Source organism: Molossus molossus, unplaced genomic scaffold (assembly GCF_014108415.1).
Source record: "Molossus molossus isolate mMolMol1 unplaced genomic scaffold, mMolMol1.p scaffold_m16_p_1, whole genome shotgun sequence".
Taxonomy (NCBI): Eukaryota; Metazoa; Chordata; class Mammalia; order Chiroptera; family Molossidae; genus Molossus; species Molossus molossus.
Genome location: NW_023425344.1, coordinates 108513794 through 108539706, shown reverse-complemented (window position 1 = coordinate 108539706; position 25913 = coordinate 108513794). Strand labels below are relative to the sequence as shown.

The following is a 25913-nucleotide window of genomic DNA, read 5'->3' as shown; positions in this document are numbered from 1 at the left end:
GGAGGTATTTTCCTTAAAATTGTATCTGGGCTTTTTCTTAACATATTTCCTACTTTTCTAATTCTAGGTTTCATATACACTGGAGAAGTTGTACATCGAATGCTGACAGCCACACAGTACATAGCGCCTTTAATGGCAAATTTCGATCCCAGCGTCTCCAGAAATTCAACAGTCAGATATTTTGATAATGGTATGTATTGGTTAGCCTATTTTTTTTTTTTTTCACTGAATGTATACTTTTAAACCGTGATCATCAGATTTATAGTAACGTTTTTGTAACCTGGGGTGTTTTGTTTTTGGTAGACTGGATTTGTAAACTGCTTGGCACAAATGCCCTAAGATGACAGATGTTGTACTATAACCGTTCTTTTGTGGAGTGAATATATAGTCAAATGCCACTCACGTACTCATTCATTCTTTTGTTTGTTCAACAAATGTTAACACCTCCTAGGCACTATAATAAGTAAGTTGTACTAAACAACACCTCAAGTCAAGCAAACACATTTGATGTAAGCCCTTGCTATTAGAGAAACTAAATAAGGATAATTTGTTCTGATCAAGTAGAGGCAAGTGGCATGATACGTCGATATTAAATTCTCAAAACTGTGAACTATGTATACCATAAAATGAACACACCTTTAAAAAATATAGAATAGTTTGGGCCAGTTTGGCTCAGCAGTTCGAGTGTCGGCCTGCGGCCCAGAGAGTCCTGGGTTCGGTTCCCAGTAGGGGCACGTACCAAAAAAATATAAAATTAAATAAAATAAAAAATATAGAATAGTGAATATATAATACATGTAAGAATATCTAGTTCTCCTGCCCTGGTCAGTGTGACTCAGTTGGTTGTCCCATGCACCAAAAGGTCAGTGATTCAATTCCCAGTCAGGGCACATGTCTAGCTGATATGGAGCATGCAAGAGGCAGCAGGTGGATGTTTCTTCCTCACATCAATGTTTCTCTCTCTCTCCCTCTCTGTTCCTCTTTCTCTGAAATCAATAAAAGCATATTTTTTGTAAAAAAAAAAAAATCTAATTTGTTTGATTTGAGATAGAGCCTATTAAGGTTTATAATGTATACTGACAACAGTTTATCCCTACCGTTTTCTTTGGGGAACATAAAAAATAGTAAAAAAAAACAAAAAACGAAACAACAAAAAAAACCTAGACTATGTCACTAAATGCTATTCAAATCTAAGTAAAAATGTAAGGTCCTGAAGACAGAAATTAATTTTCATATCTACATCTTATTGAAAGCTCTAACTTTACTAGAGAAAATAGGAAAAGAAGAGTTTTCTTGGAAAATTAATAAAAGGTAGAAGTACAAATTTCCAGTTATACTATAAGGCACAGGCATGTAAATCACAGCATAGGGAAGAGAGTCAGTAATACTATAATAATTATGTATGACAAGGGATGGTCACTAGACTTATTGTGTGATTACTTTGTAAGGTATGTAAATGTTGACTCCCTTTGTTGTATACCTGAAACTACCATAACATAGTATGTCAACTATAATTAAAAATAAATTCAAATTAGTTAATTTGTTAATTAATTTTTTAAAAGACAGAAATCTCTGTACATTCTATAATATAAATATAGTACTTATTTGTCTAATTAAGAAATCTATCTTTTAAAATAATGGGAGCATTTGACATGAACAAAGCTATTTCTATATTTGTCTTAATGATCAAGGAAGAAATTCCCCAGTGGGTAGTATAGATTTAATGATGCCATTGTTTGGGGGAATATGATCATTTTGCTAAAAGCCATCCTCTGACCAGTGTGATGAAGCCTTTTATAGGTCAAATTAGCAAAGGAAGAAGGAAACTAAACATGGTTAGAAATACAATTTGAGAACTACATTTCAAGCAATTCGAAGAACAACAAGTATGTTCCAATATTAAATAATTCTGAATGTTGTTGGTAATAATAATTTCCCCCTATTATTTTAAGAATTGTTATATACTTTATCCTTCCTCTTTGAAAAATTAAATGAGGTACTAAAGCTCAAGAATGTACAAGTAGATTATAGGTAAACTTGAGGCAGAACTACAACCAGAAACTTATCTGAAGTATATCGCAAGACCTACCAGACAGAATCACCTTAGTAAGCAGGAAATGATTGATGAAAGTTGATTATTTTCCAAGCTCTGTCACATACTAGAGGCATTTGAGGATGTTCACTCATGGGAACAGGATTCTGATGACCAAAGTTTTTATATTCTTAGCATCAAAGTCATAAAGGATGTTAAATAGGTCACTCTGTCCAGTTACTCATACACCATGTACCTAGGCAGCTCTTAATATTTGAATTTTACTTTTATTTAAATGATTTTTAAAAATTAATGTATGCTATTCCAACTGAACACTAAATTCTTTGAAACAAGGACTGTGACTATAAGAAATCATTTTATCTTAACTACCTAGCACAGGAACTCATAAGCAGTATGTCTTCCATTATTATTCAATGACTGAATAAATGAAAAAAATTAAATATGTAAGATGAGTTTTTAATTCTGAGAATTGTAAAAGTAGTAATACCCAAGAATTAATGTATTTTACTTTATTGAAGTATCTTCTGTGTAATGACCAATGGAAATATTGAATTCCTACAATATGACAATGAAAGCTAAGTAATTGCTTCTGCTTCAGTAAATGAATGAACCAGTTTTGAATATTAGAGGTTCTTCACAAAGTACTTTTTTATACAATAGCAACATATTGAAATGTTTCCAACTTTGATTGGTTAGGGTCACTGAAAGAATGCTTAAGGATGGAAAAGTCAATATTTTAGGAAAGCCAAACTCTTCTAGAGGAGACAGCAGTTTAGAAAATTTCTAAGATAGTATTTTTGTTAAGTTTTAAATCACTAGATTTAAAAACTGAGATGATGCTTCTAAATGGCATAGGTAGCCTAAATAACTACACAAATCTAAGTAGGTCAGAGATTATTAATGCAAAAAAACTAGAAAAGTTACAGAAATAAACCCTTTGCTAGAAAAATAATTCAAATAAATTATGAAGCACAATTCTTACTAATGATCAGAAGCTTGAGATATTTAAATACTCTACATTTTTATATCCCCACTACATCTTATGTCTTTGCTATGACAATTTACACATTTTATATGGTGTATCCATTAACAAATTATTTTAGTTATAGTTATTTTTAATACTTTTTTAACCTTTATACTAGAGTTATATGTGATTTACCCACCATCATCACAATATTGGAGTATTCTGAATTTAACTATACTTTTACCTTTACCACTGAGTGTTACAGTTTTATATAATTTCTTTTACTAATTAGCATGATTTTATTTCAACTTGAAGAATTCCCTTTAAAATTTCCTATGACGCTGGTCTAGTGGGGATGAACTTCTACAGCTTTTGTTTGTCTAAAACATTCTTTATCTCTCCTTCAATTCTGAAGGACAGCTTTGCCTGAGAGAGTGTTCTTAGTTGGCCCTTTGAGTATCTCATCCCTCTCTCACCAGCCTGAAAGATTTCTGCTGAAAAATCCATTGGAAGTCTTATGTGGATTCCCTTGCAAGTAACAGATTGCTTTTCCTTGCTGCTTTTAAATTTTTTCTTCATCCTTAAAACCTGATAATTTCATTATAATGTCTCCATGTGAGTCTCTTTTGATTCATCTTGTTTGGTATTTGGGGTTTTCTGGGATCTGGATGTCTGTTTTTGTCCCCAGGTTAGGGAAATTTTCAGCCATTATTTCTTTAAGTAAGATTTATGCCCCACGCTGGCCATTTTGGCTCAGGGGTTAGAGCATCAGCTCATGGACCAAAGGATCATGGATTCAGTTCTGGTCAAGGGCACATACTTGGGTTGCAGGTTTGATTCCCAGTCCTGACCAGGTGGTGTGAGAGGCAACCAATCCACGTGTCTCTCTCACATCAATGTTTTTCTCTTCCTCCCTCCCTCCCTTCCACTCTATCTAAAAGAGTCACTGGAAAAATATCCTTGGATGAGGATTAACAACAATAATAAAAAATTCTGCCCCTTTCTTTCTCCTTTATCTTTCTGAGATCTCTATAATGTAAATATTGATTACTTGATGGTGTCCTATATGTCCCTTAACCTATCATCAATCTTTTCATTCTTTTTTCTTTTTGCTCCTCTGATTGGATGAATTCCACTGCCCTGTCTTCAAGAGCATTGATTCCATCTTCTACTTAATCTAGCCTGCTATTGAACCCCTCTATTAACATTTTCAGGTCAGTTATTGTATGCTTCAGATATATTTCTATTTAGTAGTTTTTAATATTTTTCTCTCTTTGCTGAAATTCTCCATTGCTCTTCTGACCTCAGTGAGCATCTTTATGACTTATTTTGGACTCATTTAGACAAATCATTTACCTCCCTTTTATTAAGATCTGTCTCTAGAAATCTTGTTCTTTTATTTTAAACATATTCCCTTGTTTCTTCATTTTTCTTGAGTGTGTTGGTTTCTACACATTAGATAAAATAGCTACCCTTCCAGTCTTGTCAGAGGGGACTTGTGTAGGAGATGAAACTCATCAATCAGCCAGGCTGAAGCACCCTTGTGATTGTCCAAGACATCATGTTGCTCTCAGTGGCTGAGAGTGTTCTAAAACCTATTAGTGTGATAAACGCAAAGATCATAGGCAGCACCTAGATGCAGGCTCATTTGTCACTGGACCCTCAGGCAGCAGCTGGAAAAGTATGCAGTCAAACACCTTCTAGGGAGAAATTGGGAAATAGATGTTTTTCCCTGCTCTGTCTGCACTGAGTCTGGGCATTTAATCATGGGAGTGCTTCTGCACCCATTTTGAAACTTCTTTGTTTGTTATAATCTCTGATTGTATTTGCAAGCCCTGTTGGCTATCAGAGCAAGGTGGTTTAGGTGCCCAAATCTTGATGGCAACCATAAAAGTTGGGGCACTATGTGTACACAGCTCCTTTCAGATAAATACTGGAAACGTGGTTTTATTGTTGGAGAGAGAAGGGGAAGGGAGTGCCCACCAGCTCTTTTGGATTCTGGGCAGGATAACATTCAGTACCTAGATGAATGCCAATTAGATGCTGGGCCCTCATGCAGCAGCTTGTAATGGGCAGTTATACCCCTGCAAAGAAAAGATTGGGAGATGGGCATTTTTGCCTGCTCTCTCTCTGCTGGATCCTGGGAGGATAGCCATGGCAAGCACTCAAGGGTAAGCCTGTTAACAGTTACTTCTTTGTCTGCTACAGGCCTGTGGAACTCATGAATGCAAATCCTCTTGTCTGTCACAACTGGGTAATCTAGGGAACCTGTCCCTCAGGTGGTACCACAAAAACTGGGTGCCAGACTTGCATGTAAGCTCGTTCCAGGGAGATGCTAATGACCTTGTTTTATTCTTGGAGTTAGCAAAAGGGATATGGCAGGGGAGGTGCCCACTGGCTCTTGGGCCCAAAGAGGATCATAGTCAATACCTTGATATGCACAGTTTCAATGTAGGTATGTGCTCAGTCACCCAATGCATAGCAGTCACTAATCTAGATTCTCCCCAAGGACATTGCTTTGTGTGTAGCTATACATCGTGTGTGTCCATGGAGGAAGGGACTTCAGGAGCCTCCCATGTTGCCATCTTGGTCAAAAACTCTCAGTATTAAGTTATACTCAAAAGCACAGTAAAGATAGGATTCTGTTCCGAATGGGTCATCTGGTACAGGGATGAACTCGGAAACAGAGTGAAGAAACACACAGGGTAAAGTGTGCGGGAAGGGGTGTGGAGCTTCCATGCCCTCTCTGGGCCCAACTCTCCCACCACCCCAATGCTCTCTCACCCAATAGCTCTCTGTCATACAATCTTGATTTTTTTTTTCTTTTTCAATCAGATATTTACTGACCTGGAAAACAGGTTTTGCTCTTTTAGTTCTATGAGTTTCATTTACTGTATAACATTTTTTGGCAACATGATTTTTTTAACCACACAGAAAATCCAATATTTAGAGCTAAGCAAAAGTATTAGCTTCTTATTTGTTTGTGTTTTGGTTTTAAATAGAGAAAAAACAATGTCAGTTAAAACAAATATATGAATTCTCATTGGAGGCTATTAAACTGTGTTTCAATTTATATTTTATGTTAATAGTTTTATAATAAACATGGGTAGATCGACTCATTAGAACATGATATATAGCACTAATGATCTGTCCCAATGTACTTCATGTAGGCTTCAGAAATCTTAGCCTGGGGTCCTTTAAACTACCTTGCAGACTCCTAGAAGCAATGCAACAAAGACAGAAATGCAGGCATTATGCATCGAAGGAGAATATTTCTATTCATATTAAAAGAATTTCTTCAGCATGGAAGAGTATAATTCTATGTATGGAAGAGATATGTTGAGGTCTTTTATAAGTGATTCTAGTTTTCCTGAATGTTTTCCATTCTGTCTTGGCATTTGTCAATGTATTCAAAATTCATTCAAATCACTTGGGCTGCATTTTGAAAGTGGCTCATGGAAATTTAAGCAGAAAATACCCATTAACATTAATTGACTTCCTAAGGCAAAATTCCCCCATACTGGGCTCAATGTTAACCTCAGTATGATTAGATTTTACCAAATATTTAGAGAGTACTCAATTCTTTAACAATATTCTAAATGCTATTTATTAAATTGGAAAATGTTTCTTTTATTCATTCTCTCTTTCTATTGTTTTAACAGTAGATATTGTGGTCTTTTACCCCTACGTACCATTAAATCAAAAGAATAAAGTGTTAACATTTTATTTACAGAGATATAATAAATACTTTAAAACAATTAGAATAAACCGTGTGCCTTAACAAACTGCATTCATGCTGAAGTTTCAGTCTTCTTAACAAGTGATGGCCAAAATCCAAACTGTAGAATAATACTCAGAAACTTTAAATTAAATTTAGATACCATCAATGTCTTCATCCGCGGTATCATGAAACATGATTTCATCATCATCTCCAGAACAAATGTATCTGTTTCATTGATTCTTGTATGCTCTGAAAGCTCACCGTATGCCAAATGCTATTTCAGTAACAGAATTTCAATTAACTGTATAAAATTTAAGCAGCACAACTACTAGAGTTGAAGGCTAGATCCGTGTTTTTGCGAAGGTTCCCACCAGAATTGATATGTTTTTCTCATTGTCTTTCTTCTGCTCTGATTGGGGTTTGCAGGCACAGCACTGGTTGTTCAGTGGGACCACGTACATCTCCAGGATAATTACAACCTGGGAAGCTTCACATTCCAGGCAACCCTCCTCATAGACGGACGCATCATCTTTGGATACAAAGAGGTAAGTAATATTTTAGAGATTTCCTTCACCCTTGACCTTGACCTCTATCTCTTCTTTCCTTCTAGTGTTAAGAAAGAGACACTTCATAGTCATGAACCTCAAACATTTTTCTCACCTCTTGGTTTCTTTTCCATGATAAAAAAAATATATATTTTTAATCTACTGGGTAGCAATGATTGTTAATTCTTTGTTTTGGATTGGTTTGTGTGTGTGTGTGTGTGTGTATGTGTGTGTGTGTTTTGTATTCTTATATCATTGGCATTATGATCCATGGATTTTATAAATTATTGAATAATTATATTCTTGTGATATTATAATGAAATAACTAAGAAAAAGTATTTTCAATTTGGAATGCAATAATTTTTGTATTTGTTTGTTTGGGCCTTGTCAGTTTCTGTGATTTTTTGGTTATATCTTCAATAGTATTTGTAAACATGGAAACCTGTATGGCTCCATGACCCGGTCCTGAAGTTGTTCCTAGACAGCCTTTCACCAGTGGTTATTGCAAGTCAATAGGAAAGATTCATTAGAGATCTAAGTGATAGAAACGGGAACTTAAAATTATGATTTGTTTTATTTTACCAAATTGACAGAGTAAACAATGGAAACTTACTAAGTTATAGTCTTAAATTTAAGGACCATCTAAATAAGAATAACAGCGTGTTTGGCTTTAAACTATATTGACAATATAATTAAGGTCTATTAGACAACCTAAACTTTTGGGAGAAGAAAACAAAAACTATATGAATAAAATTCCAGGAACAACAGATGTGATATTTTTGGCAGTCAGTAAGCATAAGAGAATTTCTGACCTTGTGGATTGAAATTGGCATTATTAACCCATAGATTGATGGGTATTTATAATGATACAGGCTCAATATCTTATTTTCAATTGAAGTATTTTTTCTTAGCAAAGGAATCCCTGGCTATTAAGAGAATGATGACAATTTAAAAGGAATTCACTTTGGTCAAGTCTTCTGAAGTTTTTCTTTTCTATAAAGTGAAGCATAGTAATATTTAAATTAAATAGGCCAACTTTTGGTAATTCGTAACCAGGCTAGATGTTTCTACTCCTTTGAAGAATCTTGCATGTGCAATTAATCATTTGCTTGGGATAATAATATAAAGAGATTATAGTATAGGATATGTTCTGCTTGGTGCTTCTGTATCCAGAGCTGTGTTTTGATATCATAGTCCACCATGTTCTTGTATCACTCCCTGGAAACTGAGAACATATCAATCAAATTTTCATTATAATGTAGTCTGCTGCTGGGATTGCAGAGTGATGTTACAGAATGTTAGTTTTAAACAGTTTTAACCAACAGTGGTAAAGTTTCTGGAAATACGTAGGGTCAGTAAGTCTAGAGTCTTAAACCTCACTAACTGTAGCCTTTGTCAAAAAAAAGGTTTGTGTTTTTATTGTGGTCTCTAGTCTTTATTATTGAACTACCATCTCCGTTTACACTGTTCTCAATGGGTGTCTTGCATCGAAGAGTAACAGTTTATTTGTCCTATTCTTTCTTTACAATGGGTTTAATATTTAATTTTTTTCCTTTATTTTAATCAAAGAAGAAAATTTATTATGGTTTTTTTCTGTTTTCACATGGGAAATATTAAGCTGATAGGCAATTTTAACACTTTTTAAAAAAAATTTCTTTATTGATTTTAGAGAAAGAGGAAAGGAGAGGGAGAGAGAGATAGAAATATTGATGAGAGAGAGCATAGATTGGTTGCCCCTTGCGTGCCCCCCACTAGGGACTTGGCCCACAACCTGGACATGTGCCCTGACCAGGAATTGAACTGGTGACCTCTTGATGCATGGATCAATGCTCAACCACCAACCTTCAACCTTCTTCTTCGAGGATTTACACATAATGCCTCTAACCTATCTACCTGACCTAATCTCTTAGCAAATATCTCCATTTGCCTCATGCATGGCAATTTTAACACTTTTTAAAAATTTATTTTTATTGTTGGAAGTATTACAGATGTCTTTCCTTTCCCCCCATTGACTGGCTCCTCCCGGTTTCTTCCCTCCCTCCCTCCTCGCACCATCCATTGGTTAAGCACACATGCATATAAGTTCTTTGGTTTATCTCTCTCCCCCTACCCCATTTTCCTCTGAGGTTTGTTAGTCTCTTTCCTTCTTCCATGTCTCTGGATCTATTTTGTTCATCAGCTTATTTTTTTAACACTTTCTTGATATTCTCTGATTGTTTTCCTGTTGAACATCAGTCCTTCTGAACACTCATTTCTAAAGAAGTCATTAGATTGTGATTTGCCTTACTGTCCTGTCTCCTTATTAGAAAGCAGTTTTTTATTTCCTGTTCTACCTTTTTTTCTGATAATTGTTATAAATTTTATTTTGCAGAGGCAAAGTTCTATTTGTAAAATTTGCCACAATGAAAGTACCTGTGCATTTGGGATGAGAGATATATGCTCCTGGGACTTCTAGGAAAAAAATATTTATAATCATGACAGCATAAAGTCATTGTCTGCAGCCCAGCCAGCATGGCTCAGTGATTGAGCATTGTCCAGGGACCAAGAGGTCACTGGTTTGATTCCCGGTCAGGGCGCATGCCCAGGTTTCAGGCTCAATCCCCTGTGGAGGGCTTGCAGGAGGCAGCAATCGATGTTCCTCTCTCTCATCATCGATGTTTCTATCTCTCCCTTTCCCTTCTTCTCGCTCTCTCAAAATAAAAAAATCCATAGAAAAATATTTTTTAAAAAATATTTACATAATGTACTGTCCTTGATAGAATGCTTTCACATACATGATAGTTTTCAATTCTTCAACAATATCTTATATTCTTATTGTTTTTAGCTTTCACAAAGATGTTGGCACATAGAAGATGATTAATAAATGTGCCTGGCTTAAAAATGGAATTAGATCATGCGCAATTAGCTTTATTTTATAACTAAGCAGACTAGGTCAGAAAGGTTAAATGACATGCTGGAGTTTGCAGAGCTAAGTGGGGGTAAATCCAGGACTAAAAACCTTACTTTGGTGACTCCACAAGACCTCAACATTTTTTCCCCCAAGGAGATTATGTGTGACAATTTACAAATGTGTCTCTCATTTGTTTTTCAATAAATATTTGTTGATGTTTAGTATTTAATAATTTTTTTATCTGATTCCAATATATTACACAATTTTTATCCCACAAAATCAGAAGCATTCCTATTTAAGTTACAGAGCTAACAACATAATGAGAATATACAAATATAAGGAGTATAATTTTGTGTTTCTGTCTAAGTTAAACTTATAGAAGCAAAATTATAGATAGAAAGTAAGTGTAATTCTTTCTGAAATAAGTTGCTTCTAGCTGGTAATGCCAGCTATGTTTTATTTTATTTTATTATTTTATTTTATTTTATTTTAGAAGAAAAAAAATGATTTATGCAGAAACTATCAATAAAGAACTTGGTTAAATTGTAGAGTCAAACTAGTAATGCATTAAATACATTTATTGAAACAAATTTTATTTTATTACCCTCAGATGATTTATTCTAGTAGCTCATTATGTTTCCCTTAACAACTCTGAATATATCCGTAGTAAACACTCTAATGACCTCCAATTCTGTCATGTCATTTCTCAAACAACTTAGGTTTTACAGTGCAAACTAGGTAATGATCAATGAACTAGAAAATATATTTATACCTCTCATAATAATCCTGCTTGCAATGGGACTGAGATAGGAAAGCACTAACGCCTAAAATGATTGATTGCAGATTTGCTCAGACAGTCAAGTTCCTGCACCAAAGTCCAGTGTTCTCCTAACCATACTGGTGAGAGAGACCGTGGAGACACAGCTATTTCTCCCGAGGTCGTAGCTCTGTGTTATTCAACCAAATAGTAGAATTGTGTTTTAAGTTACAGACCTTTTTTGTTACACAGCTGTTTATTTTAGTTAACTTCAAAAATATAATTTACTTAGGATGAAACCAAAGCCAAAAAGAAACATACCATATTTTTTAAAATGTCCTCTCAAATGATCAACTCTTCACTTTGATGCACTTTTCAATTTCAGGCTATCCATTTGTTTCTTTTACATAAATTTAATTACCTCATGAAATTAAACACCGTGTCATCTATTTCCTTAAATATATTAATAATAGTTCTGTACAAGTTTGTGGCTGATAACTCTAATACCTAGATTTCTTATGGGTCTGTTTCTGTCATCTGTTTTTTGTTTTTCTCCTGTAGGTTTTTATTCATGGCTCATGGCTCCCTGATTGCTAGGTAATTTTTCATCAAATGCTAGGCATTGTCTACAAAATACTAAATTGATACCGAGAGGTTGTAGATGATGTGTTCTTCCTCCAGAGAGGGTTTACTATTTTTTGTTTGGTGGTGCTGTTAGTGGATGGGACAAATTTATACTGTGCAGTGCTAGCTAAGCCCATTCTAAGTTAAGCAACAGTGCTTGTAAAGACTGGTCTATTTCTGATTAGCCTTTACTCTCAGAGTCTTGTCCTTCAGGAATCTCCACTTAATGCCTGGGTACTTACTATGGACCCTACACTCCTGTATTTTCTTCAATGCCATGAGACTGCGTGACGTTCTGTGCAGCTCCTCCGTCTCTAAACCTGGCTTAGGAATTGTCAGATGTCTTGTTGGGAAGGTGGTGTTGGGTTCTCTTCATGATTTCCTTTCTCTGGAGTTCTGAGTTTTCAAGTCCTCGCTCTTTGATAGCCACCTGATGCCTTCAGCAGATGCTTTCCACATGTTATTCACCTTTCCTGCTTGATCTCAGTGGTAGAAATAGTCTTATACGAGTTTATCTGCCATAACCAGAAGTCCTATTCACTTTTTTTTTTTAATCCTCACCCAAGGACAATGTTTCCATATTTTGTTCAGATAGAGTGGGAGGGAGAGAGAGAGAGAAACATCGACATGAAAGGGACACATCGAGTGGCCACCACCTGCACGACCCAACCAGGGCCGGGGACAAACTGCAACTGAGGTACATGCCCTTAGCGGGAACCGAACCTGGGACTCTCTGGAATGCTCTAACCGCTGAGCCAAACCGGCCAGGGCCCTATTCACTTTTAATACAACCTCCAAATTAGAAAAATCTAGCCTTTATTGAGTTCCTCATATATACCAGTTTTTAAGTGCTTAAAATATATCTCATATAATTCTCACAGAAACCTAGAAGTAGTGACATTTATTATTTTCAGACCAGGAACCTGGAACACCCAGAGAGGTTAAGTAACTTTCTCACAAATCCATTTGAGGGAGGGTGACCCCCGAGCCTCTAGGCCGAGGCAGTGCACCGCGCTGCCTCCCCACAAACTGCCTCAGTCACTGTGACGTCACTGACAGTCCTTCCTGGTTAGTTGTCAATATACCGTGACTCAGCCACTTGAGAGCGTGGGAGAATGGTTTGCTTTCCACAGCATCTAATTTTATTACATTTATAAAAGGAAAAGAAGTTGTACATAGGTTAAAAAATATTAAAAACATGCATTCTTTCTAAGTTAAATGGAATTTGGAAAATTGAATTCCCATTTCCTATTGTGTTAATAACTACCTATATCCCGGGAACCCAGATTTCTTATATTATTTTAAGTTGTCATTAGTGATGTTTATTTGCTTGATTATAATAACTAGAGACCTGAAATTTTTCATCCATTCATAATTTAACAAGGACACTACCTATTCATAAAATTTTTTCCCAAAACAGTAGAAATTGGAAGTCAGATTTCTTACAGTCCTTGATGCTATCCTGGTATACCATCATATTTCAGAAGTTGCATTTCCTCTGACTTTATCTTCTATTATATTTTGAATTCATTGTTATTTTAGATATAAACTAGGGAAAGATGTGTCTTTTGCAAATTGGGTGATTTTCTTACCACCTCATGGGAGGAACAGGGTGGCCATCAGTTTTGGACACTGCAATGAAAACCTGTCGTGCAATCTTCCTGCGTGGTGGCAGTGCAAAGTCACGCGATACGGCCCCCACTTGAAAGCCTGTTCTATGCATTTTCTTGTCTGAAATGTTTACTGTCTCTTTCAGCAAATTTTAGAGAAGATTGGTTTAGTGGAACTTTGTTGTTTGTTAGGTAAAATCATATTTTAATCTCTTCTACCATTTAAGCATTTAAACCTAATGTTCCTTAGTGCAACATTTACTGGACCTGTGGATGAATGCAGAGTTAATAAATGAACATTGCCGATAGGTTGTAGGTTTAAATGACATCCTTAACGCATTTTTTAAGACTATTTATCTTATTTAAACTGTAATGACCCTTCATTCATGGTAAACATCCTGAATGTATTAAAAGATGAACACTTGAGCTTGTAGGATTTATGGGAAAATATAATTCAAGAGAGTAAGAGAAAGCCAAAAGGAACTGAACAGTAAACCAATTGCCATTAAATATGAAGTAATTTACCTTCTGTATCAATTGCTGCATGTCTGGGAATGTTTGCATGTGTTAGTACAATAGATATGCATCCAAGAAACTTTATAGTAGATTGATATTTATATTTATTTTATTTAAATAAAGTTTATTTTAAAATGTATAATACAACATTGAGAAAACCCAGATGACATAAAATGCTAATTATTAACTCTCAAGAAGTAATTTTAAGAAAAATGTAGACACAGATGATTTTATATTATAGCACTTCCCTGTATTTTAAATGCATAAAGTACAAAATTGTATCTACATGGCTTTATTTAGAATATAATTTATCAGAATGTATTTTAGTGTTTAGTTATTTCACACATAAAGTTCCAGATGTTTTTATTTCTTTTTATTTTCCATATTGTAAAAAAGGACAATTTTAGACCTTTTATCTTTATAATAGCAAAAGGAAGGAAGGAAGGAAGGAAGGAAGGAAGGAAGGAAGGAAGGAAGGAAGGAAGGAAGGAAGGAAGGAAGTTGGGTAGAGGAATTTATAACCTAGAAAAAAAGAATTCTAGAGCCCTGGCTGGTTTGGCTCAGTGGTTAGAGTGTTGGCCCACAGACCAGAGAGCCCTGGGTTCAGTTCCCGCTAAGGGCATATACCTTGGTTGCAGTTTGTCCCCGGCCCCGGTTGGGGTCATGTGCGTGGTGACCAGTTGATGTGTCTCTCTCACATCGGTGTTTCTCTCTCACTCTCTGTCTCTTCCCCCCTCTCTCCCTCCTGCTCTATCTGAAGATAAATGCAAAAATATCTTCAGGTGAGGATAAAAATAACAGAAACAATTTAGAAATAGAACATTTCTTGTGATGCTGGCCCTGCCACTAGCTGGTCACAGTATCCTGGAGCAACGGATCTGATCTTTCTGGGGCACTTCCCCTCCCCATGCCTCACTCTGCTTTACCCTGAGTGTCACTGAGGTCTGTCACTGAGGTCTGTCACTGAGGTCTGTCACTGAGGTCTGTGTCACATGCTGCTCTTCCCAGGGCCGCCGCATGCGGTCTTCCTGTTCTGGTGTTTCATGACCAAAGAGCTGTCTTATTCCTGAAGGAAAGACCTCTACATCCCTATCTCCTCAAACACAGGGTTCAGGGGTTCCTAATCCCCTTTCTTTCCCCTTAGTGTTTTATTCCCAAGCCACGTTTAGAAAAGCTCCCTTATCTAGCTGTCATTCCGGATCAAGTTCCCCCCACACTTCTAACTCTTGAGCCGAGTCGCATGGGCTGCCTGAGCCGCCAGCACCCGCCTCACTCATCTGTACATGAGGCTCCAGCTCTGGTCTGTCAGTGCATGGTGGGCGACCTTTAAATCAGAGATCACACTGGGTGTGTGTGTGTGTGTGTGTGTGTGTGTGTGTGAATACAATGGACATGTTGCCAATATTTAAATATTTGAAGGTTTCAAATAAATAATAGATTTGCATTTTCTCCTGAGAAGTCAGCAGCCTTGAGTGGCTTGCTGCTTGCGGTGCGCTCCCTCCCATTTCTGCCTCGAGCTTCTTCCTGACTGCGGGCCAGCCCCAGCCTCTGCACAGAGGAACTTTGAAACTCTTATTTATGGAGGGTCTGTCTTTACCATCACCTTTCTGCTGTTACTTGTCTCCTTCCAGATTTTCTGCAGGGTGTGACTGTGGAGACGGGCAGGAGGGTGTTAAGAATGTAGCTTCAGCCCTGGGTTCTCCTTTGCTCTCGTGCCGTCAAGTGGTTTCTCGATACCTGGATACCTGCCCGTGGAGGAGTTCCGCCACCGTAAACCAAAAGGGGTTCCAGCAAGTGTGGGAAATGTTAGCAACACACAGTAAAGCAAATGCATTTTTATATGTCGAATTTCACCCAAAGCCTTTCCAGTCCAATGTCGTTTTTAGACAACTAAGAGCTAGCACTCTTGATTTTATATGTTGTTTTGATGATAATAAAAGAGAGTGTGACTTTGTCAAATTGGTGCCCTACTGAGAAACGCAGAAGCCGGATCAGACGTTTCAGGAAGAGGAGGGAGGAAGTAAGGTTGTCATGCCAGTGAGAATGGGTCAAACAGTAAGCTTTGGTGGAAACGTATATGTATGTGGTACCAGACACCACATTGCTGACGAGGGAGTGAAGAAAGAGTCAACAGAAATGAGCTTAGTGTAATTCTTTTCCGGTTACGTTCTGATAGGCCTGTGATTCATACCTTGGCGCACACACTATCCAATCAAGCCCTTGCTGAGATGCTGTGCTGCTTATTAGATAGCTAGCTGGGTCCATAATGGAACCAAATGAATGTTTTGGCGAGGTTTGCAGGACAGAAGAGACAGGAAAATAAAATCCTATTACCTCTGACTGAAGCAGCATGCTGTTGCCTCGCTGTGTTAGAGACGGACGGTAAAGTTCCCATCCTAGGCGTTGTGCTGGGCCCTGCATCCTGGTGGATGATCCACAGTGCAGAAAGGGGGCAGCTCTGGACTTTGAATCCTCCTCCAAAGACCAGTATGCAAGAGCCACCCTGGCTTACTCCTAATATGTTTCCTGCCTTAACCTTCTCTAGTTACTGCAACTTTTTTCTGCAGCTAGACTTAATTAGCTTCACTATCACACTTAAAGGAAAATATGCTTATTTAAAGAATAAGCATATCTGTGTCTTATAAAATGGGATAAAAATTACAGTACCTAAAAAAAAAAAATATAAGTGCTTGTGTGAGTCCAAGCGGAAGCATATTGTAACCGGCACTAATGCTTCTTTTCTATGTATCTTGTGAATGAATGCAATTGTCAAACTCATTCTCAGAAATGTATGATTCAGTGCAAATCACTGTGAGGCCAAGTAAAATATAGCTTTGTCTTAATCATAAAAGGCAACTAATATAGGTACCTGAAAATAATTAAACTACTTTTTTTTTTTAAAAGCTCATGTGGTGCCCTGGCCGGTTTGGCTCCGTGGTTAGAGCGATGGCCCGTGGACCAGAGTCCCGGTTCGGTTCCTGAGGGCATGTACCTCAGTTGCAGTTTGTCCCTGGCCCTGGTTGGCATTGTGCAGGTGGTGACCACTCGATGTGTCTTTCTCACATCGATGTTTCTCTCTCTTTCTTCCTCCCTGTCTCCCTCCCACTCTATCTGAAGATAAATGCAAAAGTGTCCTCAGGTGAGGATAAAAAAATAATAATAATAAAACTCATGTAGTTAAGAGTGTATAATTTCACATTTGTTTCCCAACATCCTGAGGAACTAACTTGAGACATTTTCCAGATGAATATAAATGTGTAGAAATGGTACAAAAGAGCTTCTCACAAGCAAAGTTTTAGAGTTTTTTAACTTGGACATCATCCTTGGTCATGACTTCTCTGACTTGTGTACTTTATATCCTTGTAAATGCAAAGTTCTCCAAAAAAATAAGTGTGCTCGTGACAGGATGGCAAACCCATTCTGGTGCCAGTTTTGTTCCATATCTTGATGTATGCATACACATGCCATTGTTTTGTTGCTATTAACCACAAAACAGCTCACTTTAAATGTGGTTTTAACTGGACTCCTGTGCATCTGAACAGTCTCTAACGACAGACCCACGCAGAAACCTGGGCTCTGGTCGGCCTCACTCTGGAGCTGCGGCAGCGAGTGAGTGACCCTCTCCCGGATCAACCCCGTGCCCTCGGTATTTGGAAGTAAACAGATTACAGTCCAGGAAGACAGAGTGGTAATGATACTGACAATATCAGGTGGAGACAGGCAGACATGTTTCAGAAAGAAATCTATGAGAAAGCCTGGAGTTGTTTATCTCTTTCTCATTAATCTTTTACATCATTAGTCATGGAATTCAATGGATGAAAGCGGTTTTTGCAAAACCCGATATGTAATTATTTTGTAAGAGGCCTGGGTGGCTTCTAGGAAAATGTGGGCAATCAAAAGCTTCTCATGCATTTTTATTTTAATGTTTAATGAGGATACAATGCCACAGTCTTAGAAAGCCTAGGCTCTTATCCATGAATTCTACGAAGTTGTAAAGAACAGTGTTTGAAGCCAGTGACCTGGCCATCAAGTTATCATCCTTCTCCAACCCTTCCGCCAGTCTTCTCCAGCTCAGCACATTTCAGTACTCCACCGCAGACCTGCACAGGCTCTCTGCACACCCAGAGCCCACCCAGAGCCCACCCAGAGCTCACCCAGAGCACACCCAGATCTCACCCTCCGCCGGGCCTGCTGCTGAGTGAGCACGTGTGCACATGGTGGCCCTGGCGAAAAGCTGGCTCCGTTTTTCCTGCTAGTGAGACCAGGTCCTGGCGGCATTGTTGGCTCCACCCTTTTGCTCACTCTATTAAATGTGTGGCGTGTCTTGATAGCAGTACCTTCACAGTTCATCCAGAATTCCTCTCCTTTCTATTTTCACCTCCTACACTTGCCACTCTAGTGTCATCCAAGCCACCCGCCTCCTGCCTGGACAACTGGGGTGCCCTCTTCACTAGCTCCCCCGATACCCCTCTGCCCTCCAGTCTTGATCACACAGCAGCCAGTGGGGTCCTTTTCACATCTCTCCTCTGTTCAAAACCCTCTAAAATCTTCCTTCTGTGACTTGGAATAAAATCGAAAGTCATTGCCTTAGCTTGCAGGGAATACAGTTCCCTATGACCTGCCACTACCACCTCCCATCCCCTCTGACACTTCTATTTCTTATTTTTATTTATTTATCTTTATGGTTGCGAGTATTACAGATACCCCCCTTTCCCCCCATTGCTCCCCTCCAGCTCCATGATAACTTTTTTTTTTTATCCTCACCTGAGGACTTTTTTTTTTTTGCATTTATTTTCAGGTAGAGCGGGAGGGAGAGAGGGAGGAAGAGAGAGAGATACATTGATGTGAGAGAGACACATCAACTGGCTGCCACCCACACAATTCCAACCAGGGCCGGGGACAAACTGCAACCGAGGTACATGCCCTTAGCGGGAACCGAACCCGGGACTCTCTGGTCCAGAGGCTGACGCTCTAACGTCTGAGAAAACCGACCAGGGCCATGTTAACCTTTTAATTCCTAAAAAACACACAAGCAATTAGGTCAAGGATGCATAACAAATCGCCCCAAGATGTAGTAGTTTAAAACAACTACATTTCTTCTTTCTCACAAGACACCTATAACTCAGTGGTTCCACTAGCCTGGGCTGGACTCCGCTGCTCTCAGACTCGTGTGTCGGGGGACTGGCTGGTCCAGGGTGATCTCTGTCGAACGGGGACTAGTTCTCCACACGGTTCATGTGTCTTGAGCAGACCAGCAGGGTACACTCTCGTGACAGTGCAGAGGAGCGAGACAGGAGGTGGAAATGTGCAAGCAGGTTTTGAGCTCCTTTTTGCTTCGTGTTTGCTATTCTCTCCTTTTGCTGTATTACTGAGCCCAGAGCTAGGGTGGAAAAGGACGACCCAGTGAAAAGTCAAAAAGTGTGGATATAGGAGGCCATTGATTGGGGCCATCACTGCACTCAACCCACCACCGATAAAAACACCAGCAGAGAGGGTTTGACTTCAAGACAATCTATAAAGGAACGCCGAGCCGGTGTGGCTCAATTGGTTGAACATCATCCCAGGCACCAAGAGGGCACCAGTTCGATTCCGGGTCAGGGCACATGCCCAGGTTTCAGGTTCCATCCCCAGTATGGGGTGTGCAGGAGGCAGCTGATCAATGTTTTTCTCTCACATCCATGTTTCTTTTTTTTTTGGTACGTGCCCCTAGCGGAACCGAACCTGGGACTCTCTGGTCCGCAGGCTGACGCTACAACCACTGAGCCAAACCGGCCACAGCCGTGTTTCTCTCTCTCTCCCTTTCCCTTCCTCTCTCTCTAAAAAAAAATAATAATCAATAAAAAATCGTATTTTAAAAAATATGAAGGAAGGCAGTGAAAGGGAGGAAAGAGGTGGAGAGAACCAAGTCAGATGAAAGGTAAGGGAAAGGGTGGGGAAGAGCAATAGGAAAGGGAGAATGGAAAATCTGAGGAGAAGGGGAAGCCACTGTACTAGGAGGTGTGTAGGAACCAAGACATGTGGCCCGGAAAACAAACTCTGGTAGAAAAGTGTAATATTCATAATCAAATAATAGAAATTTTTAATTGCTAGCAATAAAAACTCAAGTTCTGCTTTAAGTTTGGGGGGAAAAAAGACTTAGAGTGGTGAACACAATATCATATACAGGTGGGTATATTATAGAATTGTACACCTGAAACCTATACAATTTTATTAGCCAATGGCATCCCGATACATTCAATTAAAAAATAACAATAAAATGATTTGCATAAAAAAGGAAAGAAATACAATAATTATCATAGAATTATTTGGTAAAATACTTCACCATTGGCAGAGGAGAACTGAACTCATAGATGTTGGGGATGAAGGCAAGTGAGAAATGCTAGTAGCCAAGACTTTGTACTTATTCTAGGCAAGCAACTGTCAATATTGCTGTTTAAAAAGAATTATGAGCCCTGGCCGGTTTGGTTCAGCGGTTAGAACGTCGGCCTGCGGTCCTGAGAGACCCGGGTTCGGTTCCCGCTCAGGGCGCGTATCTCGGTTGCAGTTTGTCCCCGGCCCTGGTCGGTTGTGCGGGTGGCAGCCACTCGAGGTGTTCCTTTCACTTCGATGTTTCTCTCTCTCTCTCTGTTCCTCTCTCTCTCCCTCCCACTCTACCTGAACAAAAAATGGAAAAATGTCCTCAGATGAGGAAAAAAAAAGAGATAAAAAGAATTATGATCTTGTGTTATTAGGATATACAAAATATAACCTGATCTGGGCTTTTTTTCCTAGACTCTCTCCATCCTTTTGTCTTCTCATCTTTGACTCTGAGTCTGTCTTAAATGTAAATTACATTTATACTGGTACTCCTCCACATGGAGTATAAAGCTGAGTGAGTATAATGTCCATTAAAAAGAGGGATTCAGGCCCTGGCCGCTTTGGCTCAGCGGTTAGAGCATTGACCTGCAGTCCAGAGAGACCCAGGTTCAGTTCCCACTAAGGACACGTACCTCAGTTGCAGTTTGTCCCCGGCCCTGGTTGTGTTGTGCAGGTGGTAGCCACTCAATATGTCCCTCTCACATCAATGTTTCTCTCTCTCTCTCTCCCACTCTATCTGAACAAAAAGTGGAAAAATGTTCTTGGATGAGGTTAAAAAAAAAGTATCATGTAAATTGATACTGAATATAGCTTAATAAATCAGAGTTTTATTTAGTAAATGAACTTTTAGGGACAGAAGTTATGGTTTGTTTTGTTTTTGTTGTCTAAATATCATAATAATTTTTAATGCTGGTTAGGAACTGGGCATACAGGTGTAAAATTGGCATATAACATTGTTTGAGAGACAACTAATTTAGTACATGAAGGAAAAATGTCATCTTCCATTTACATGTTTCGAGATAACTTCAGAAACATTAAAATTTCCTCTTAATATATCAATTTCAACAAAATAGACCTTTTTAATTCTATGATGTCATAGCCAAAAAATAAGCAGAACAGCGCTTATTATATCGTCTCTCCAGTTTATTTCTTCTCTTCTTATTGCTATACCATTTGTTAAGGTTTATACAACAATGTCTGATCTAATATTTTCTTTAATGAATTAGTCACAGATGGCTCACAACCTATTTATTCTACTTAAAGATTTTTTGGTGCATTTATTTTTCTCTCTTTACTTCTTGTCCCTTTATTCATTGAAGATGGTTTCGTTCCCATTTTTACTTCTATAAAAATGATAATAAAGATAGTAGTCATTATTATCTAGACTCTTGTAAGTCTAGAATAAAATAAACTCGAATAGTTTGTCTCATTTGCAACTGCTATACTATGTTTCATATATTCTCAATGTGTCTTAACTTTTTAAAGCTGTAAATGTTAGGAATGTCTGTCATATTCAGATTTGGGTTCCAGTGAGGTTCAAATTTAGAAGTGTGACCTTGAGATGACCCATAACAATTCATGTTTTTCATACGAGTTTCAACCAGAATGATGAAGTTCCACATCCATTAGCAATTTCCAAATATCACTACGTAATAATCAACAATGATATCATTCAATATACATTTATCACTGCACTTATTTGTCTTTCTCTAGATTTTATAAAGGCCATTTGTAAACAAGGTGTCTTTTTTTAAACTTTGAAAATAAATATATAATTAAGTCCTTTAGGAAAACAGTGTAAGAAGAATGTCTATTCCTGAGAGCATAGCCGGCACTAAAGGCATTTATGGTGCACACATATTATATGTCTGGCAGTTTTCATTGTCCAGCATCAGTTAGCTTCTCTGAGAATTCGTTGCTTTCATCAAGTAGCCGACAGTAGGACCGAAAACTCTGTTGTCACTTTAATCCATCAATTAGCACTACATAGATGTGATTTTAGGTATTGTATGTCTTTCTTCCCTAATTTTCATGGCTCTCTCTCTCTAGTTTTTCATCTTCACCACCTGATTTTAGCCATTAAATAAGATGAAATTAAAATCTAACACGTAGCAATCTGATTTTTCTTTTTCAGATTCCTGTCTTGGTCACGCAGATAAGTTCGACCAATCACCCAGTGAAAGTGGGGCTGTCTGATGCATTTGTCGTTGTCCACAGGATCCAGCAAATTCCCAGTATGTAGAAGAAGGGTAATGGCAAAGTCCGAGCCCACTGTGGGGGTAAATGTAAGGGAGATTGATCTGGGCAGATGGTAGCTCTTTGAACAATAGTATCACTTAGGTAAGGGCTGCTTGTTAATTATATGGTTTGGTTTATAACTTTTACTGAGGTCTCTCTCTCTTTCTCTCTCTTTTACTCTTGAACTGATAATTTAGGTGAAGTAAAATTAAATAGCCAAGCAAGCGTGTGTATTTTGGATTCTTTGAGATGGCTAGCTTGATTATGCAGATATATCTATTTTATTAATAAGAAGAACATAAAAAAGAGAGATTATTTGACTTATAGATGCATGACTTTTTTGTTTGCTTGTTTTGTTTAAATACATTTATCAGCAAACTAACAGCTCTGTGCCATTTTGAGTTTAACATTTTTATATAAAACTGCTGGAGAGTCTAAAGGAAAATGACAGAAAAAGTATACATTTAGGTAAATAAAAATTATGATGAAATTATAGCTACTAGAGAAAATATAGTTGTTGTTTTTTTTTTGTTTAAATTATTTCTGCCTATCTATTCTACTTTGCATTTTGTAGAATAAAAACATATGTGCTATTTGGAAAGCTTCTGTGTTTTTATATATGTTTTTATTGATTTTTTTAGAGAGAGGAAGGGAGAGAAAGAGAAACATGATGTGAGAAAGAAACATTGATTGGCTGCCTCCTGTATGCCCTCTACTGGGGATCAAACCCGCAACCCAGGCATGTGCCCTGACTGGGAATGGAACCGGGACCTCTCAGTCCATGGGACACGCTCAATCCATTGAGCCACACTGGCCGGGTGAAAACTTCTGTTTTTAAATCTCCTGTATTTCAAGAACAGTCCTCATGGATGCTTGGGTATGTTTATACTGAAAGTGTGTGTTCATTCCTGTCCTAGACATGCTTATATAAAGCAAGAGGTCATTTCTTCCCCTTGGCTTTCCAAGTTCTTTTTCTTCTTTCATGGTATGAGAGTGGTAGACTCAAATGATCGCATGCATATATGTGTTTGTTCTTGACTTGAGCTAATTCCCTCGGTGCCATCTCACATGCAGAAAGTAAGTGGAGTGGAAATGGGGCTTTTCAGAGCAGTGGGTTGGCTGCACAGCATAGGGTTTATTCTACAGCCGCCCCTTAGCCAGGCATTCACATGCGGCAGTTCGGCTCGCGAAGAACACGAACCAGGGCAGTTTGTCCCTGTTCGCTCCGGACTCCTGGGAGGTGATAGTCAAGGGAACTTGTCAAACCCAGGCAGAGGTTCCGAACAACGCTGTTCGGTGAACAGAGCCAGGCTGCGGTAGGACCTTGCGCCGCGGGAAGCCCATCTGGCAGGACCTCCCTTGAGAAGCGGGTCCTGGGAAAGGCAGGCTGGCTCCGCCTTCTCCCTTTCAGAGGTGTTAGATCGCACACACCTCCAGTCGGTTATCACACCCGGGAAAGGAAACGCTAGTTTTAGTTTCTTGGTGGTTTCTTTCCAGCCCAGAAAGAATTTTATTCACGGCTTCCTTTGAAGGCATCTTAGTCCCCACTGATGTTCTGATATGTTACTGTTTTGGAGAAAAAGAGCCTCCAAAGTCAAAAAGTAAAAAAAAAAAAAAAAAAAGAATTTTTTTTACAATTTCAATACTTTTATATTCAAGTTTGTGTGAGAACTGAGACATTACAAAATTGTACTTAAATAAATTATTAAATTGTCCCCAAATGCAATTATGCATTCCTTATTATGTTGTAATAGGGTAACTATTATGTTTTGAGGGGCTATCCTTCCCAGATATCATTGCTATTGAATAAATTTTGCAAAATTTATATGAATTTTGAGAACAGATTATGTCTAAAGTTTGGGACTCGACATTCATCTAAAAAAAAATGACTTAGGCTTTGAGTTCAAAGAAAAACTTCTCTCAGGCAAGTGGATGCTGGAGGGACATTCACATTTTTGTTGACTTTACTGAGAAAATTAGCCAGAAGAGCATGGAAGTTCTGAGTTTCTAACCCACTTATGCCTGCCGATAGATGGGACCATACTTCCGCACGAATATCGGAATAGATGTGTTCTACTTGAAAATCTTTTGGGAAACATAAACATTTAAAATCTCCTTATAAATCTGTTCCCACATTTACAAAGTGTGCCAGTGTCTGTCACATGAGCTTGTGTGTAAGAGGAGAGATATGGTCACGTTGCAGTCTCAGCTAAAAAAATAAAAAGGTACTTATTTACACCAGGCATTAGGCTAAGCCAAGATTGGCATTCTACAAGTTATGCAAGTATTATTTTTCCTGAGAAAATAAGGTGATTCCTAGAGATCTGTATGTTACTTATTTGTCCAATCAGAATTTAGATGAATGTTTAAGTTTTTTTCAAAATTCTGTTCCCTTATTTAACAGCCTCGTTATTAGGGGTCATCCTCATAGGGAATTTAAATCGTTCATCTCTGTTACCCCTTTTTCTTCTCCTGAGTGAATTTAAGGAAAACCTGATCATTATCCTAATGGTGGTTTCATTTCTTCTGTATTGAATGGTGCATTATTACATGGGACCTGGTTCTCATAAGATCAATTTTCTGTTCTTTTACTCATTGTGGTTACATAGGGTATAGAACCTAGATCCTTGACTTAATCTAGCCATGGCAACATGGGAACATGAGCTACAATCTTGAGAATAATTTTTCCCAATGGGACCACAGTTGCTATACCATTTTCATCAGATTTGGTGAGGGTTTGGTAAAACATTAAAAAAATTTATAAGGTAAGTTTAATTTGTTTATTATGAAGATTTCTCTCCCACCCCTTCATCATAACATCAACAACAAAAAGCTTGTTTTCCTGTTTTTAAAAGCTTCCAAATAGTAAATGATTTCCCTGTATTTTTCAAGAGTAATTTATTAAAGTAGCTTTTATCTATCCCAAAAGGTCAGGTGATCTGATAGTTTAAAATATCAAAGGGAATTCAAGCATTGTTACTAAATTAGTCAGGAGTTCTGAAGTTACAAAGGAAATTCCTTTGCTCCAAAAAAAAGTATGAAAAAAGTCTATGGTGAAGTTAACCCTTAAATTTAAAAATAAAGTAAAAGATAAATTTTAATTAAAATTCCAGAAAGCATAAGAAACATTGTAAGTGTGGATAATAGTCATGAGACCTTTGGCATTTTATTTAATTTCTATGACTTTCTTTAGATACAAAATGAAATGTGTACACAGGATGCAGTACCTGTCACAAAGTAAGCACTATATTTTATTTATACTTATTGTTTATTCATTATCATCAACATTATCACTTTAAAAAGACAGTGATGCTAAGATGACCACACACAGGCCAAGGGCTCCTTGAGTGGGTCCACAGGGGATTTTCTACTAAAAAACACCTGGACTCCCTCTCGCTGAAACTCATTCTTTCTCACTATGACATCCTTTGGGTTTTTTGTCTTGTTCTCTGCCTGTGTGTATGCATCTTAGCATTGCCTTTGTTTTTCATAAGCTATGTTATAGAACTTCAGAGACAGAAAGACCCACAGAGATCAGCTGACTCATTCTCCACAGGCACAGATGTGGAAAACAGGTCTGCATGCAATGACCGGTCATTTGTTACAGAAATATGAGTGTAAAAACAGCCTTGTGATTT

General features: G+C 38.0%; 1 protein-coding gene across 2 annotated transcripts in view; it reads left to right on the top strand.

Annotated features, from left to right (window-relative positions):
- The window catches only part of PLXDC2 (plexin domain containing 2), a 418222-nt gene that overhangs the window by 294939 nt on the left and 97370 nt on the right, over window positions 1-25913 (top strand). For both annotated transcript variants that reach the window (XM_036242142.1, XM_036242135.1), the window contains exons 5-7: window positions 68-190; window positions 7165-7283; window positions 22172-22271. In XM_036242142.1, the coding sequence (XP_036098035.1) occupies window positions 68-190; window positions 7165-7283; window positions 22172-22271 (342 nt within the window). The remainder of the gene's footprint in view (window positions 1-67; window positions 191-7164; window positions 7284-22171; window positions 22272-25913) is intronic.